We start from the raw sequence: 17092 nt of genomic DNA, 5'->3' as shown, positions 1-17092 counted from the left end.
AGTTACTGACCATGTCACCGACATGCCAACCATGATACTGACATGACACCGTCATGCCAACCATGATACTGAGCTACTGACCATGCCACTGACATGCCAACCATGATACTGACATGACACCGACATGCCAACCATGATACTGAGCTACTGACCATGCCACTGACATGCCAACCATGATACTGAGCTACTGACCATGTCACCGACATGCCAACCATGATACTGACATGCCACCGACATGCCAACCATGATACTGAGCTACTGACCATGCCACTGACATGCCAACCATGATACTGACATGCCACCGACATGCCAACCATGATACTGAGCTACTGACCATGCCACTGACATGCCAACCATGATACTGAGCTACTGACCATGCCACCGACATGCCAACCATGATACTGAGCTACTGACCATGCCACCGACATGCCAACCATGATACTGCCATACTTGTAATGCATTATAAGAATGTTTAACACATTATACAAATGGGATGAATAGAACGTGTTACCAAACGTAGAACGCATGCATATTCAGGACTAAAACGTGCATATTCAGAGGAATAAAACAGCCACCGGTGTTGTTGGACTTGAGGTTATTTTTTTTATTGAAAACAGTGATAGTGAATTATTTGAGCCGAAACATCTTTCCCTGAATTAGTTCTATATCAGACTTAGTTCTATATCAGACAGCCTCTCTACTAAACCATTAGTTCTATATCAGACAGCCTCTCTACTAAACCATGTCAAAATGAATTAGTTCTATATCAGACAGCCTCTCTACTAAACCATTAGTTCTATATCAGACAGCCTCTCTACTAAACCATGTCAAAATGAATTAGTTCTATATCAGACAGCCTCTCTACTAAACCATGTCAAAATGAATTAGTTCTATATCAGACAGCCTCTCTACTAAACCATGTCAAAATGAATTAGTTCTATATCAGACAGCCTCTCTACTAAACCATGTCAAAATGAATTAGTTCTATATCAGACAGCCTCTCTACTAAACCATGTCAAAATGAATTAGTTCTATATCAGACAGCCTCTCTACTAAACCATGTCAAAATGAAAACACATAAACGGTTAAATATCCAGACATTTAAACACAAACTGATTATCAACACAACACCAAAGGGTTCTAAAGTAACCAAGGTCTCATTTGCATATTATAACATGATGATGGGGATTTAATTTATAGACGTGACTCCATCAGCTCAGGCTCCTTGAATTACATCACTTTGAAAGCGTTTGTATTTAAACGTGCCGAGTTCAGTGTTCTCACAGTCGTTTCCCTCTACGGTGTCAACTCCACTCGGGAACTGGTCTGCACACCAATTGTACAAACTGTATATATATAGATATATCATACAGTGCAAAGTGTGTACATGTTAAAATATCAATCGGTTATGATGACACTTTCACTAACATCCTCCATTCAAAACCATAATTATTTTTGCAGGCTTCTTATTTGAGTATTTTTAATCAATCAATGTTTCCAGTGAACATTTCAGAATATTTTAACATCAATGTTTCCGGTGACCATTTTTAAAATAATGTTTTTTTTAATACATTGAGTTTGTTTTTGTTGAAAGTTTGATATAGCAGTGGTTCTTCAGGAAGGGGAGGGGGGGGGGGGTCCCTCCAGAGCGTACAAATGCTTGTACAGTGACAGTACTTGAAAAATATATAAAAAGAAAAAACTTTTTTTCAAAAATAGCAGACGTACAAGCAGACCTATGAGCTTGTAGATCTGCTATTTTTCAACAGCTAAAGCATAACATGATGTTTAAAACACCAAAAGGGGGTTCCCGACCAAAATGGGTTTTAATAATGGTCTTATAATTAATGAAGCTTGGTATCGGGTTTTCAAACTAACTGTATTATGTTATAGTTAGTATACACAGTGTGGATGGTTGGTGGTGACACAGCTCACCAACGTTAACAGAGGTACGGTACATGGATGGTTGGTGGTGACAGCTCACCAACGTTAACAGAGCGGTACGGTACATGGATGGTTGGTGGTGACACAGCTCACCAACGTTAAAGAGAGGTACGGTACATGGATGGTTGGTGGTGACAGCTCACCAACGTTAACAGAGCGGTACGGTACGTGGATGGTTGGTGGTGACACAGCTCACCAACGTTAAAGAGAGGTACGGTACGTCCTAACCAAGCAGGTCGGACAACATTTCAAACACCATCAAAATGCCACACTATGCTATAGTGATTGGTAGTAACTGTCGATATAGTCACATCTCATCAGACAAGACATGAAGTTGCATGTCAAAATAATTAGTATGTGCATTTCAACAGCTCAGGGGTGGCTCACTCCCTTCGGTTTATTGTTTTTTTTTCAGATCCCTAATCAAAAGCTAAATAATAATAATATTAATAATAATAAAGTTCATTAATGTGTACAACTTGCAGATGTGATATACTCTTCCATCCGACACAACAGACAAACTATTTGTGTGTTATATAAGCCACATCAAAGTCCTTTTTCTTCTTCTTCTTCTTTTTCAAATCATTTCATTTCCTAACAAGTGGACAAAAAGTTTATAAATGTTCCATCATCATCAAACTTAATTACATTCAACACTCACAGTTGAAAGTTTAAAACGTTACTATTGCATGAGGACGGCGGCGTCTTTTAAAGTAAAAAAAAACACCGCCGTCGCGACAAAAGTAAAAATGTGTTTGAAAACGTAACGTGCATTTTAAATTAATACATGATTCCATCACAGCTTAGCGAAACCTTCCTCGACTTAAACAGAAACTCTTTATAGAACATCTTTAGAATTACTTCAGCGTGCGACAACCAAAACCTTCCTCTGCAACACCTCACACCCGTCCACAAAACATAATTTATGCAGAATAAAATAAAATGGAGAAGAAAAACAAAACGTGGGTATTTAAGCCATTAGTCATAAACATTATTTTATCCAAAGCACACACACACACACACACACACAGGGAATAATCAGTGGATTAGTGTGAATTAACTAACTTTTGTTAACAATAAGACGACGAACACAAAAGGACCTGAAACCCTCTTTGTTTGGTAGCTATCGACTAGCCGCGTGTGCTAGGCTCCTAGCTATCGACTAGCCATGTGTGCTAGGCTCCTAGCTATCGACTAGCCGTGTGTGCTAGGCTCCTAGCTATCGACTAGCCATGTGTGCTAGGCTCCTAGCTATCGACTAGCCGTGTGTGCTAGGCTCCTAGCTATGGACTAGCCGTGTGTGCTAGGCTCCTAGCTATCGACTAGCCATGTGTGCTAGGCTCCTAGCTATGGACTAGCCGTGTGTGCTAGGCTCCTAGCTATGGACTAGCCGTGTGTGCTAGGCTCCTAGCTATGGACTAGCCGTGTGTGCTAGGCTCCTAGCTATGGACTAGCTGTGTGTGCTAGGCTCCTAGCTATGGACTAGCCGTGTGTGCTAGGCTCCTAGCTATGGACTAGCCGTGTGTGCTAGGCTCCTAGCTATCGACTAGCCGTGTGTGCTAGGCTCCTAGCTATGGACTAGCCGCGTGTGCTAGGCTCCTAGCTATGGACTAGCCGTGTGTGCTAGGCTCCTAGCTATGGACTAGCCGTGTGTGCTAGGCTCCTAGGTTTAACCCAACGTGTCACGGCAGAGCTTTTTACGAGGAAGTAGGAGAAATCGTCTCTCTCTCTTCGACAACAACGCCCCCAACATAACAAACAGAATGTGTCATAATATAGGTTTTTTTTTACACTACATCTGAATAACATAAGGGATCAAATATAGGGTCGAATAAACGAGAAGACGTGATTCCCTAAAAAGAAAAAGGATGATAAAATATCAAATAATACTAAAATTTCATCACAGAACGTTAAAATAGTCCAAAAAGAAAAAGGAGCAACTAAAACTAGCCGGAAGTTAAAACACTGTCTCAGTTTTAAAAACCCAGCGATGATGAAAACATGTGACCATCTTTAAAAATCGTGCCATAATTGCTCCGGTCAAATGTCTAAAAGTCCCCTCGTTGCAATAGACGACACACAGGGGGGGGGTATTTCCTTTAACGCATTCCCCGCCGTTCCCGTAGATCACGCCAATAAGCTTTAGTCTCCGATCTCGTGACTTATGTGATAAGGGTTTTTTATTTAATTAATCCATGTTTTGATCCGATCGAGTCGACAGCCTGAGTCCCGTCCGTCTGCATGCTAGTGTCGAGTGCGACGCTGGAGCACCGTGCCATCTTAAGTTGCGCACGCATCTACGTGCGTTCGATGTGCTGCTTTCAATGGATTTCATCTCCAAATCGGCGCCATGAATGTCGTTTCTGGTCAAAACGAGGTTTTTCCAACGGCCGACAGCCGGCGCTGTGATACTCGTTTTTTTTCACACACACACACATCATCGTAACATCCGGTTACGGATATTTGGCTCTTCAAAATAAGGGTTGAAACTGGGGAAAAACCATGGCAATGCGCGATAAATAAATGAATTAATCCCGGCGGGGATTTAAGTGGGTAAAATGTGTGAGCCATCATTGTGACTAGGGTTGGGATCCCTTAGGATTGTAACGATTCCTATTCCTTACCAGTTCCCTTTAACTACTCATACAGGGGGGTTCCAAATGGACCCTCACGGGACTGTAACTCAGAGTACAAATGGAACCAGATGGACCCTCACGGGTCCATCTGGGTCCATCTGTAGACCCTCAGAGTGAAATTAAAATGTTTGAGAAATACTGGTAATAGTCAGTGTGATACAAATAAAAACGGTTTAAAAACCTAATTCCTGGGTTCTTCAATGTCTGAACCAGCCGGGTCTGAAAAGAACCGGGTTCCGGGTTTCCCAACCCCAACTAACTGAACCAACCGGGTCTGAAAAGAACCGGGTTCCGGGTGTCCCAACCCCAACTAACTAACTGTGACTAGTGGTGGTGGCTCTGTCATCTATAGGTACTGCGTCAGCACCCTCTACCCCTTTGTATCTATATAGTTAGGAGTACTACGTTAGTACCCCTACCCCTCTGGTATCTACAGGTAGGGGTACTGCGTTAGCACCCCTCCCCCTGCCCCGGCATCTATATCTACAGGTAGGGGTACTGCGTCAGTACCCCTCCCCCCGCCACGGCATCTAGAGGTAGGGGTACTGCGTCAGACGCCTCGGGCTGAGCTGGTAGGCACCGTAAGCCTCAGCGGCTCGCGGCGTCACGCTGACGTAGGGCGAGCCCACGGTGGCGAACTGGTGCTGGTGGTAGGCGGCGGGCAGGCCGTGCAGCAGGCCCCCCGCCACCGAGACGGAGGACGAGGGGTCCTTCCGTCCGGACGAGTCCCTCCGGGAGGACGAGGAGGACGAGGAAGACGACGAGGAGGCGGCGGCGTACGCGGCGGCGTAGGCGGAGGAGGGCGAGTGTCCGTGGATGTGAGCGACGGCGTGGTGGTGGTGGTGGCCCCCACCCCCCACGGGGCCCCCACGGCCCAGCAGGTGCTCCATGGCCTGCGAGGCCGAGGAGAGGGCGGCCGAGGCCGGGTACGTGGCGGTGTAGAGGCCCCCCCCGGGCCCCACGGTGGCGGGGAGGTGGTGGTGGTGGTGGTGGGGGCCCACCACCCCGGGGCCCACTGAGGAGGCCAGGGCCGACACCTCCTGGAAGTTGTAGTGGTGGTGGGAGGCGGCGATGGCGGAGGCGGCTGCAGCCGCCGCGGCTGCCGATGCCGTCGGGGGGAAGGTCTGCTGGCGACGCAGGGAGGAGGAGCCAGAGGAGACGCCGTGGTGGTGGGAGTGGCGAAGCTCCTGAGACGAGGACACCACGGGCTGCACCTGGGAGGAAACACACGCATACAATTTATTTTCGGATACTACGGCAACGTGATCTGTGAGAGTGACGACTCATTGTAACAATGGAATGCGGAAGTGCTCATTCTATCTCAATGGGATAGTTCCAATGTTTGGAACTATAGCCCATAGAGATCAAAGCGTGTCGTCACTATCTCCTTCTACGGCTCTGAGCTACGTTAAGTGAGCGATTGTTCAGTAGAAAGGGCTTATATAAAGTCTATTCCAAGTTTTATTGGTCATGAGGTTGAACTCTATATAAATGAACTTCTTTCTCATTCGCACATATCAAGGACATACAGTACGCACCCCTACATGAACTGCATGTTGGGTTTTGCTTATGGAAAATACACCCTCCTTTAGTCACTATATTTAGACCTGGGTGTAAATGTCATTAGTGAATCAGTCCCAAAGGGAGGAGTGCACACCGATGTCGTAGTAGACTACGGTGAAGAGTTCAAGTTGAAACATACGAAGCAGTCACACTCGTAGCCTCCGTGCAATGTGGACTTTTATCAAACATAAAACAGCCTTTCCACAAACAAACAAACTCGGCCTTGCATGACCCCGAAGAAAGCGTTGCTTGTCAAAACATCTTTCCGTTTGAATAAATAAATCCACATTGCGACTGCTTCATCCTTCTATCGTAGGAACTCTTCATGCAACATTAATTCATGGTAGTGGCAGCTATAGGCCTCGTCGTTACACACAGCAGGGCACAAGATGAAACCCCAAAGCAAGGAAAGCTTGTTCTTGGTCTCTTGATGGTTCTTACCTGGCTGAGGTTTAAGGGGTGAGACTGACTGGGCACCAGTCTCTGCCGCTCCATGCTCTCCCCAGAGCTGCAGGGCTGCCTGGACGATCGCTTTGGCTTCATGTAGCTTACTGTGGAGGGAACAAACACAGACCATCACATCCAACCTCATTCATCACTGTGGAGGGAACACACACAGACCATCACATCCAACCTCATTCATCACTGTGGAGGGAACAAACACAGACCATCACATCCAACCTCATTCATCACTGTGGAGGGAACAAACACAGACCATCACATCCAACCTCATTCATCACTGTGGAGGGAACACACACAGACCATCACATCCAACCTCATTCATCACTGTGGAGGGAACACACACAGACCATCACATCCAACCTCATTCATCACTGTGGAGGGAACAAACACAGACCATCACATCCAACCTCATTCATCACTGTGGAGGGAACACACACAGACCATCACATCCAACCTCATTCATCACTGTGGAGGGAACACACACAGACCATCACATCCAACCTCATTCATCACTGTGGAGGGAACAAACACAGACCATCACATCCAACCTCATTCATCACTGTGGAGGGAACAAACACAGACCATCACATCCAACCTCATTCATCACTGTGGAGGGAACAAACACAGACCATCACATCCAACCTCATTCATCACTGTGGAGGGAACAAACACAGACCATCACATCCAACCTCATTCATCCAATTATTGGAACTAGAGATTAGAGTTACTGACATGGAGCAAAAAAACTAAAAAAGGGCTACAACTTTCAAACAGGCGTCCCCCTATTTCGGTCCCGTCATTAAAATAGCAGATCTACAAGCACACAACGCAGTGACAAGCAACACTCTGTGAGCTTCTAGATCGGCTTTTTCCTGCTACTAGAGGTCCGGGTGGCCATGCGGTCTCACACCTAGAGTTTTTATCAACGACGGACAAAACCTTCAAAACTCCACTCCGCTGAATTTGGGTAAAGTGGTGTAATGACACTTATCTGACGATAGATACAATCACAATACCAACTTTGATGAGGCAGTATTGCTTCGTTTAAAAATCCCCCCCCCCCCCCCCGCCCCCAATTTCCTGAAAATTTAGTTTTTTTCATTTCCTGAACAATTGGGCTGGTTTCTGTTTTGTTTTTTTTTAACAAAAAACTAAAAATCTTGGAGCAAAAAATTGCTCCAAGATTGATTCTTTTCTGGTAAAAATCGATAATCAATAAACGATTAAATCGATTAGTTCAATTAACTGCTGCATTAACTACTACCCAGCCAGATATACTCACAGGTGTCGACCAGGCGCAAGCGGCTGCTGGAGGCCGAGCCGCCGCCCCTGTCCGCCGCCGCCCCCTGGTGGTGGGCTTTGACCGACGGTGCCACCACCGCCAGGGACTTGGCCTGGTGGCGCGTGGGCATGGCGCTGACCGGCAGGTGGTTGGGGTGGTGGTGTTGGGGGCGGGAGGAGGGCAGCGGGGTCAGCGGGCTGGCGTTGGACGAGTCCGAGTCGTGGAGGGTCACGCAGCTGATCACGTTGGTGCGCTGGCTCAGGCCCACACTGCAGCGCACGGACACACACATGAGCACACGCACACACACACACACACACACACAGAAGAAACAATGTCAGTGGATTGCACATGGTATTAACAGTGGTTGCCAAACTTTTTAAGCCAGTGACCACACAAGAGAGCTTAAGAGACGTTTGCCTGGGACCCCAACTAGTGAAAATAGCAGATCTACAGTACAAGCCCACAACGCGGCGCAAAGCGACACCTTTCAAGTGTTTCAACCTCGACTAAATGAAGCTAAAACTAAACCAATGTAATTGAGTGTGTTATTCTCATTCAGTGCCACCGGAGGTGTTGATTATGTGCCAAAAAGCCCATTATAAAAAAAGAAAGAAAATTTAAATCCATTGTGCACATCATGGGCATGTCGTCACTTGCACACCGGATTAGAGCAGTTTTAAAACAACATTTTTTTTTTTTTTTTAAGGCGTCCATGGAAATCTATGCCATATGGGACAGACGTCAAAAGGCGTCCTGTGGAATGGAATGTATTAACGGCTCTGGTACTGACCTGCTGGGGTGGAACTTGGGCTCGTCCTCCGTGTCAGTGTCGCTGTGGATGGTGATGATGCTGACCGCCGGGCTGGGCGTGTCCGAGATGACGATGGGCTGTGATAGGGTGGCGCTGCAGGTGGGCGGGCCCAGCAGCGACGCTGTGGACATCCCCCTGGAGAAGGGTGACAGGAAAACAAACGGTCGGTGAGGAGTTCTCTGTTTTATATCAAGCACTAGTGTGCACTTTTTTAAGTCACCAAACAGAGCTTGACCATGAGGAGGTTCTAAATGGACCCTTAAAAAAGGTGTCCCTCTTGAGAGTGTACAAATGGAATGAGATATATATTTTTACCAGCTGCTGTGTAAGCAATTTTTTGCCTCTCTCAGCCAATGGGATAGCATTTCAGCCAGCAACAACCCACTAGTGTGCGTGCGAGCAGCTGGTAAAATATGACAATAAAATAAGGCCAATTATTTTGGCCTTGTTTTCTTCCTGAACTGAAGTAGCCATTTTGGTGAAAGCACCAGGCTCGTAGTCGTACCAACCTGTTTTTGCTTTCTCCTCGCCTGGCCTTGACCTTCTTCCTCTCCGGCAGAGACCTGGCCTGGTTGGTGCTCCTGCTGAGGGCAAATGTCACATCACGTGAGCGTCACCACCAGCTGACAGATTGGTTTAACTGAGCTCTGCTAATGTACACACCAAAACCACTCAATGCTGCTCTGCGTGCGTGCGTGCGTGCACGCGTGCACGTGCGGTGTGTTGGGGGTGCTATGTAACGTGACTAAATCCCTAAATACGCGAGGAATGCATTTTAGCCAATGATGTCATAGTAAAAACATATATATCAAGAGATACATTGCTCATTTGTCAAGTACATAACTGTGATTTGTGTATTTGTTTACTGCTAGATTTGATTTAATAATGTGAATTTGTTTTTTGTGTTCATTTTAATTAGTATTTTCAGTTAATTTGCTTCATTCAGGACCTCATGAAGACTCATCCATGTGTCTCTAATGGTGATCCTTTAATATAAACATAGTTTTAGGACACCAGGCAGCATAAGGTGATGATGACAGCATCATGCAGTGATAGTGGCACATTGTATAGAACTCCTCTACACGCACTGGGGGAACACCACAATAACACTAGTATGCGTGTTGTGTGTGTGCGTGTGCGTGCAACATTGTTATGTCTTTGATTGACATGTGCATCGTCCTCATCCATGCCTGGGGCAATGACCTAAATCTATGATGGAATTCTGACACTGTAATTGCAGTCATATGATATTTGCATAAACGTCTGCTTGTGGTGGTGAGATTATTATGCATCTGTACATATCATTGTCAAGCATTCCAATGCAACACAATCCACCCCCCCCCCCCCCCCCCACCCCGCCCCCGGAATGTGCGTGCATCTGCTGGGAACTGAGCTAACGGCTTAGGGACAACTAGCTCTGCTAAGTCCTGTTTAGCAGAGCTAGGATTACTTAACCACGTTAGACAGACTGTTGACTGATTACTTAACCCCGTTAGACAGACTGTTGACGGACATCAGAGCTAGGATTACTTAACCCCGTTAGACAGACTGTTGACTGACATCAGAGCTAGGATTACTTAACCCCGTTAGACAGACTGTTGACTGACCCTAACCCTAGGATTACTTAACCCCGTTAGACAGACTGTTGAGCTAGGATTACTTAACCCCGTTAGACAGACTGTTGAGCTAGGATTACTTAACCCCCGTTAGACAGACTGTTGAGCTAGGATTACTTAACCCCGTTAGACAGACTGTTGACTGACATCAGAGCTAGGATTACTTAACCCCGTTAGACAGACTGTTGACTGACATCAGAGCTAGGATTACTTAACCCCGTTAGACAGACTGTTGACTGACATCAGAGCTAGGATTACTTAACCCCGTTAGACAGACTGTTGACTGACATCAAGTAAAAAGGAGAGCGCCGTTATTCCTTTGTTTTTGCCAATGGGTTCTCAGATTGCTTCCCTATGGGTTCAGAAAGCCTTTACTCCTATGCCTACACACATTATGTACCAAATAATGCAACAATCCTTTCCTACTCTTGACATTATTTGAGATATAATAAGGGCCCACAACACAACTAAATAAATGTAACCCATCTCTGAGAATACTATTTGTAAAGTAGACCAGACAGTGGCCTTGTGGTTAGAGTGTCCGCCCTGAAACTGGGAGGTCGGGGGTTCGATCCGGGTCATGTAAAAATGGCACCCAATGCCTCCCTGCTTGGCACTCGGCATCAATGGGTTGGAGTGGGGGGTCAAATCTACTAATCAAATGATTCCCGAGCGCGGCACGGCTGCAGCTCACCGCTCCTTGGCTGCGGCTCACCGTTCCAAGAGATGGGTCAAATGCGGAGAACAAATTTCACTGCGGTAACGTGTGTGACAAATCGTATGACTTTGACTTTTGACTATTTAATCTTAAAAGCTATCGAGCTATTGGATCTGGCGATATGACAGAAAAGAGGGGGGGGACCAAGCACAGACCCCTGGATACCCCCGGTCAACCAAGTATATTAGGGTTTCAAAGAGGAGGGGACCAAGCACAGACCCCTGGATACCCCCTGGATACCCCCGGTGGTCAACCCTATATTAGGGTTTTAGTGGTGACATTAAACTACTGTGGTCAGATGTGTGTCTGCCTTCTTAACACGTCAAAACCAGGAAAGCATCCGTGTCATTTTAGAACGCGTGTCCGGAGCCCGGAGCAGAGGCTTTTGTGCTGGTTCTGGACAACCGGTCCGGAGCAGAGGCTTTTGTGCTGGTTCTGGACAACCGGTCCGGAGCAGAGGCTTTTGTGCTGGTTCTGGCCAACCGGCGATCCGGCGGACTCGACATTGGACTCCCTGCGGGGGTGTGGAACGCAGGTGTCGAATTTGACGTCGGTGGGGCGAACGGTTTCACGAGTTACGTGGATTTACAGAGGTACAGAGACGTGGTGCATTTATAGACGGATGGTATTAATGGCGAGTGGACTCACCTCCAGCTGTGTGCCTGCAGAACGCCGGCGTCCGACTGGCGCGTCGTCTCCAGGGGCGACTCGGCGACGGCGGCCGACTGGTGGGCGGAGCTATGGATGGCCACGCCCGGGACCTGCTGCCACGACGAGGGGATGAGGATCTGCTGGGTGCCGCCGGGCCAGGCCTGCTGAGGGAGGCGGAGGAAGAACAGACTTCAATATGGAGTAACACTAACCTCTACCCAACAACATCATCATCATGAACAATCCCCACTGCTGGAACGGGCCAGGCAAGTCGAGCCATGCCAATGAAATGAGGAAGAGAGACAGAGACGAGCCAACGGCCAAACCTTTCTCTACTAGCAGCAGGAAGCGCACAAGAAGCAAAAAGGATTAAGAAAAGAGAGCAGCCTTTGTTTTGTTTTTTTGCCCAAAGCCATTCCTTTATTAGAGCACGGTAGCCCTGCAACAGATCTACAACCACGTGACCCCATGCAGAGCCAGGTAGCCCTGCAACAGATCTACAACCACGTGACCCCATGCAGAGCAAGGAAGCCCTGCAACAGATCTACAACCACGTGACCCCATGCAGAGCCAGGTAGCCCTGCAACAGATCTACAACCACGTGACCCCATGCAGAGCAAGGTTGCCCTGCAACAGATCTACAACCACGTGACCCCATGCAGAGCAAGGTTGCCCTGCAACAGATCTACAACCACGTGACCCCATGCAGAGCGGTCGGCTCGGGTGAAGACGAGTGTAGGCAACAACACCGTGGAGCCTGTTCAAAAGAGAAGAGATTAGCCTGGCTATAGTCGTTGTTGTTGTTGGGCCCCCACACTGTCTGGGGGAGAAATGGCATGCTGCATATCTTGGGGACAGAAATAAAAGAAAAGATATGTCTTGAAAACACCCAAAAGGTCAGAGTGAGTGGTTCTAAAATGTGCTTCAGTTGCTCCGCAATCTTCTTCACACTGAAACCAAGGGGGGAAAAAAAGGAGTCTAGAGCAGAACAATGAAGAGGCTGCAAGCAGAGCAACAGAGCAAGTCATCCACACATGCTCTCCATGCCTTCAGCAGAACCCTATAGGTCTCCATGCCTTCAGCAGAACCCTATGGTTGGGGATGGATGGAAACGGGACAACGGTAAAGACATCCAACAAAACGTGTCGAAATATGAATTCTTTGTATGTACATATTCATGTATAAAGATATAATTCTATATTCATGTGAGTGAAATCTCAAGTTATATTTTAGAGCTACTATGAAATATACCATGATTGATGTGTTATATTTTCTTTTGGGTGTTTGTTGTATTATTTATTTCCCTTTTTTGTGCAGTCTGTGTTTTTATTTCTTTATTGCACAGCTGCTCCCTTTGCCAACTTGTAGACTTTTGTGTTGTTCTTAATGAACTTTTAATCTGCTTAATCAATGACCTCTTCCATACAGGAAAGGATTCTTCCTTTCCTCGCATTGTATTTTTGTTCTTTGATATGTTATTGTCTATTTTTTGTACTACATGCTAAATAAATAAACCTAAACCTAATGTGACATGTACAAAATACTATATATATATATATATATGAGGCAGGAAAGGGCAGGATAGAAGTGAGGCGTAACATAAGATGTGGGAAATCGAAGAAGTGTAGTTTGGCACGAGGAGAGAATGGTGGAAGTAGAGGACGGTGAAGAGAGAGATGGTGTTGTTAGTGTTAAAGGGTTCATGACATTAATTCTCATTTATTTTTATGAATTTATTTGAACTTTAAACATTCAGTGGATTTTCTGTGGTCTGGGGGTTTTCTCTGTGTGTTCTGAAGCCTTTTAAGCTGCAATGAAAACAGGCAAAATCTGCATCTGCTGGCAAATTATTGTGTAATATATGGGATTTGTGGACTGTTACATGATGTAACAGTCCACAAATCAGTCCACAGGCAAATCAGAGCACTTGTTTGAGCCAGAAACCCCCAGACCACAGAAAATCTACTGAATGTTAAAGGACCACTTCACCACTTTTCAACCTATCTTCATATAATAGGTCCTCACTAATAATCATGATAAAATGGCACAGTCTGTGTCTCATAGGAGGGCTGTGGGCAGTTCAGACACCCGTGCACCAGTGACATCATCGATGGGGAATCCAAGCTAATAGAAACTGCAGGCTTTCTAGTCATGAAAAGTTGCAATGCGAAAATGGAAACCATCGTTATCGTCACGATAATGAAAATCTAAACATTTTTGTAAAACAATCTTGTTTAAAAATAAATCTGCCTAACTATGATGTCACTGGTGGACGGGTTTCTGAACTGCCCACAGCCCTCCTATGAGACACAGACTGAGTAGATTTATTTTTTGCCACTTTATCATGATTACTAGTGAGGACCTATTATATGAAGATAGGTTGAAAAGTGGTCCTTTAAAGTTCATGTTTTTTGGGTGGAATTGAGCTAAAAAATGTTAATTTTTGTTAAATGTTAATAAAAAAAGATTTTTTTAATGTCACAATCCCTTTAATTGTATTAGAACCAGACCCATATATCTGCCAGACCGGTTATTTGATTTTTTTGACAAAAAAAAATCTAATCTACAAGCTCACAACACATGATGTGAGCTTGTTCTTTGGGCAATTTTAATCAGGCTTAAGTAAATAAAATAACGTAAGTTTGCGTTTATTTTTTTTTGTCCAAAAAACACGTGTTTAGTTGGGTTAAGTTGTGTTGCACTTTTTCGACAAATATGGGTCAAAACAATCAGTAATCGGTGGTCTAGGACAGTGGTTCTCAACCTGTGGATCAGGACCCTGGGGTCCCCATGTGAGATTATTTATACATATTTAGTATGTGTGTGTGGGGGGGGGGGGGGGGGGGGGGGGGGTAACAGTAAAGTGACAAAAATAATACATATAAAAATAGAAATGAAACTATTAAAACTTGTCAAACATTGGCCAAATTGTCCAATGATATAAGAAAGAGGGCAGTAGATCTGCTACTTTCACAATATTTATCTGTGAGAAAAGAGTCAAACAAACTACATGTAATGACTCAATACCTAATTCTAAATGCTTATCAGGGTATGGGTTTGGGGGGGGGGGGGGGTCGTGACCTGAAAAGGTTGAGAACCATTGGTCTAGGACTGGTCAGACCCAGAACTGTCATCGGCCGGGCTCTAAAAAAATGAAAATAATAACAGAGAGATAAACGGCGTATAATGCGGAGTCTCTCTGGACAAGTCATCGGTTGGTTTACCAGCACTGTGGCTGTGTGCTCCAGGAGGGTGGGTCGACCCACCCCGGGCCCCAGGCCCAGGGGTAGAGAGTACTGGGGAGCTAAGCCTGCTGGGGGAGGGTGCAGGGTGGCCACCATCAGAGGTGTACAGGAGCCCTGGGGATGGAGGGGAGGGGCAGACATGGTTAGACATGGTTTAGGGCGGCTGTGACTCAGGAGGTAGAGCAGGTCGTCCAATGATCCCTGGGTCGGTGGTTCGAATCCCGGCTCCTCCTGTCTACATGTCGAAGTGTCCTTGGGCAAGACACTGAACGCTACATTGCCTCCAATGAGTTGGTCAGTGTGAGCTTGCCACCATTGGTGTGTGAATGTGGGAAGTGAGGACGCTGGCGTCGACTGTTCGCCGCTTCACCTCCCAATGTATGAATGAATGAACCATTGTAAAGCGCTTTGAGCACTTGGAAAAGCGCTATAAAAATGCAATTCATTAAAAATGCAATTCCTTAGGGCTGGAGGACCAATACATATCATCCTCCATCAAAGGCTGGAATTTGAGAGAGGGCGAGTAAAAGGATTGAAAAGGTCAATCGGATGCACGACGGGCCTCCTGTTCCTCCGTTCCTCTGTCTGGACACCTGGAATATGTAGGGTACAATATCACTGCTGTTGGGCAGGAACCTCTTATCTCCATTTTTGTTTGTTGTTTATAACTTTTGAGCTTTCAGATTTCGCCTTTTTTTTTTTTTTATCCTGAAAAAGTAACAGTTTTGGTCATATGAGGTTTCCACCCTGACAGAGACGATGAACGGAACCACATTGGAAACAAAGTCGTGACAAAACACACCTGCAACAAATAATAAAACTCACTCAACCAACAAAGCAAACCAACATGTCACTTCAACCAAACAGCCTGTGCATGTATCAGTATTCCTCCTGCCTTATTAACTGCAATGTGATCCTGGTCCGTGGGTTGGGCTCGGTGCTTTCACTGACAATTAAGTTGTTAAGACTTTTTTTCCACCGGCGTAACGGTGCCTTATTTTTTCCACACCCATTTAGGCGCCACTGCTGATTAGTTAGCGTTGCACACCAGGAGAAAGACGTGTGAATTGCAGTGGCATGCACAGATACACTAGGGGGTGCTAGAGCACCCCCTGCCCTTTTGGCAATGTGCCAAAAAACAAAGTACAGTGTACACTGTACTTATGTGGACCTTCTTGATAAAAAAGCTTCTAATATATTATTTAGGCCCCAAAATCTATAAATCTCACACTATTAAGGCAACCGGCCGGTTCCACGCGCTGCACAAGGTGCCCTTTTTTCACTTGAGCACCTGCCCCTCTAAATGTCTGTGCACGCCACTGGTGAATTGCATCAAAATGTGCAATGCAGAATGTGTTGTTCTTTCCAATATGATGAGCACACACTACACGCTAAATGCATGTTGGAAGATCAGAGCAACCATCCATCACTCTGAAGACGTTACTGATGGAATTCCTTCAGAGATTTAGGGTTGTCACAATTAATACATAATGTCTCATAATGCCATGTCTCGCCCCCCCTCCACACCACCAATACAAACTGACTGCAAAAATAACCTTAATAATAGAGAAAATACATCATAAATAAACACTGAAAGCAGATATAATATCATCAAGGAAGGTTTATGCATGCGCCACGTACTGTAAATTGTCACTTCCTTCAGTACAACATCATGAATTATGCAACTGATACAGAACAACTAACGGAGGTTCTACTGGGAACAGAACTCAGAAACCATGAAACCAACTAAGTGGAAAAAGCGGCAGTCCAAAATTAACCCATTCTGGGCGGGAACCCCTTTTGGTGTTTTAAAGCATTATGTTATACTTTAGCTATTGAAAAATAGCAGATCTACAAGTTCATAGCGCTATTTTTGAAAAATCGTGAAAATGTGGCGCAAATCTTTGAATATATATTCTTTCAGAGCCAACGTTTTCAACTCAAATCTTTGCTACTGGGAGGGTCCCTGGAACAACATATTTCCAGATTGGGGTCGGCGGCCAAAAACAGATAATCTTGGGGGTGGAATAGGAATAGTTGACATGGAATAGTTTTGAGAATGACCGACATAGAAACAGAAGACATTTGTAGAATCGTTCCCAGGTCTAAACGGGTTAAAGATGCAAGATTGGCTCAGATGCAATTTTCTCATGTTTATTTG

The 17092-nt window shown here is 45.6% G+C and overlaps 1 protein-coding gene and 1 long non-coding RNA gene across 2 annotated transcripts in view; one reads left to right on the top strand and one right to left on the bottom strand.

Annotated features, from left to right (window-relative positions):
* Positions 1-584: 584 nt before the first annotated feature.
* Positions 585-4433, top strand: LOC306928250. Its single transcript, XR_013790661.1, has 2 exons — positions 585-676; positions 1045-4433. It is a non-coding gene; the product is annotated as an uncharacterized lncRNA (long non-coding RNA).
* The window catches only part of LOC306928248 (homeodomain-interacting protein kinase 1-like), a 33937-nt gene continuing 19164 nt past the window's right edge, over positions 2320-17092 (bottom strand). Inside the window, 7 exon segments of the mRNA XM_079508216.1 lie at positions 2320-5794; positions 6585-6694; positions 7888-8156; positions 8681-8836; positions 9211-9285; positions 11684-11850; positions 14911-15045. Coding sequence (XP_079364342.1) covers positions 5111-5794; positions 6585-6694; positions 7888-8156; positions 8681-8836; positions 9211-9285; positions 11684-11850; positions 14911-15045 — 1596 coding nt within the window. The 3' untranslated portion in view covers positions 2320-5110.

The sequence above is a fragment of the Electrona antarctica genome, assembly GCF_951216825.1.
Source record: "Electrona antarctica genome assembly, chromosome: 8".
NCBI classification, from domain to species: domain Eukaryota; kingdom Metazoa; phylum Chordata; class Actinopteri; order Myctophiformes; family Myctophidae; genus Electrona; species Electrona antarctica.
Note: the sequence above shows the minus strand (reverse complement) of the source record. Positions and strands in the feature narration are given on the sequence as shown.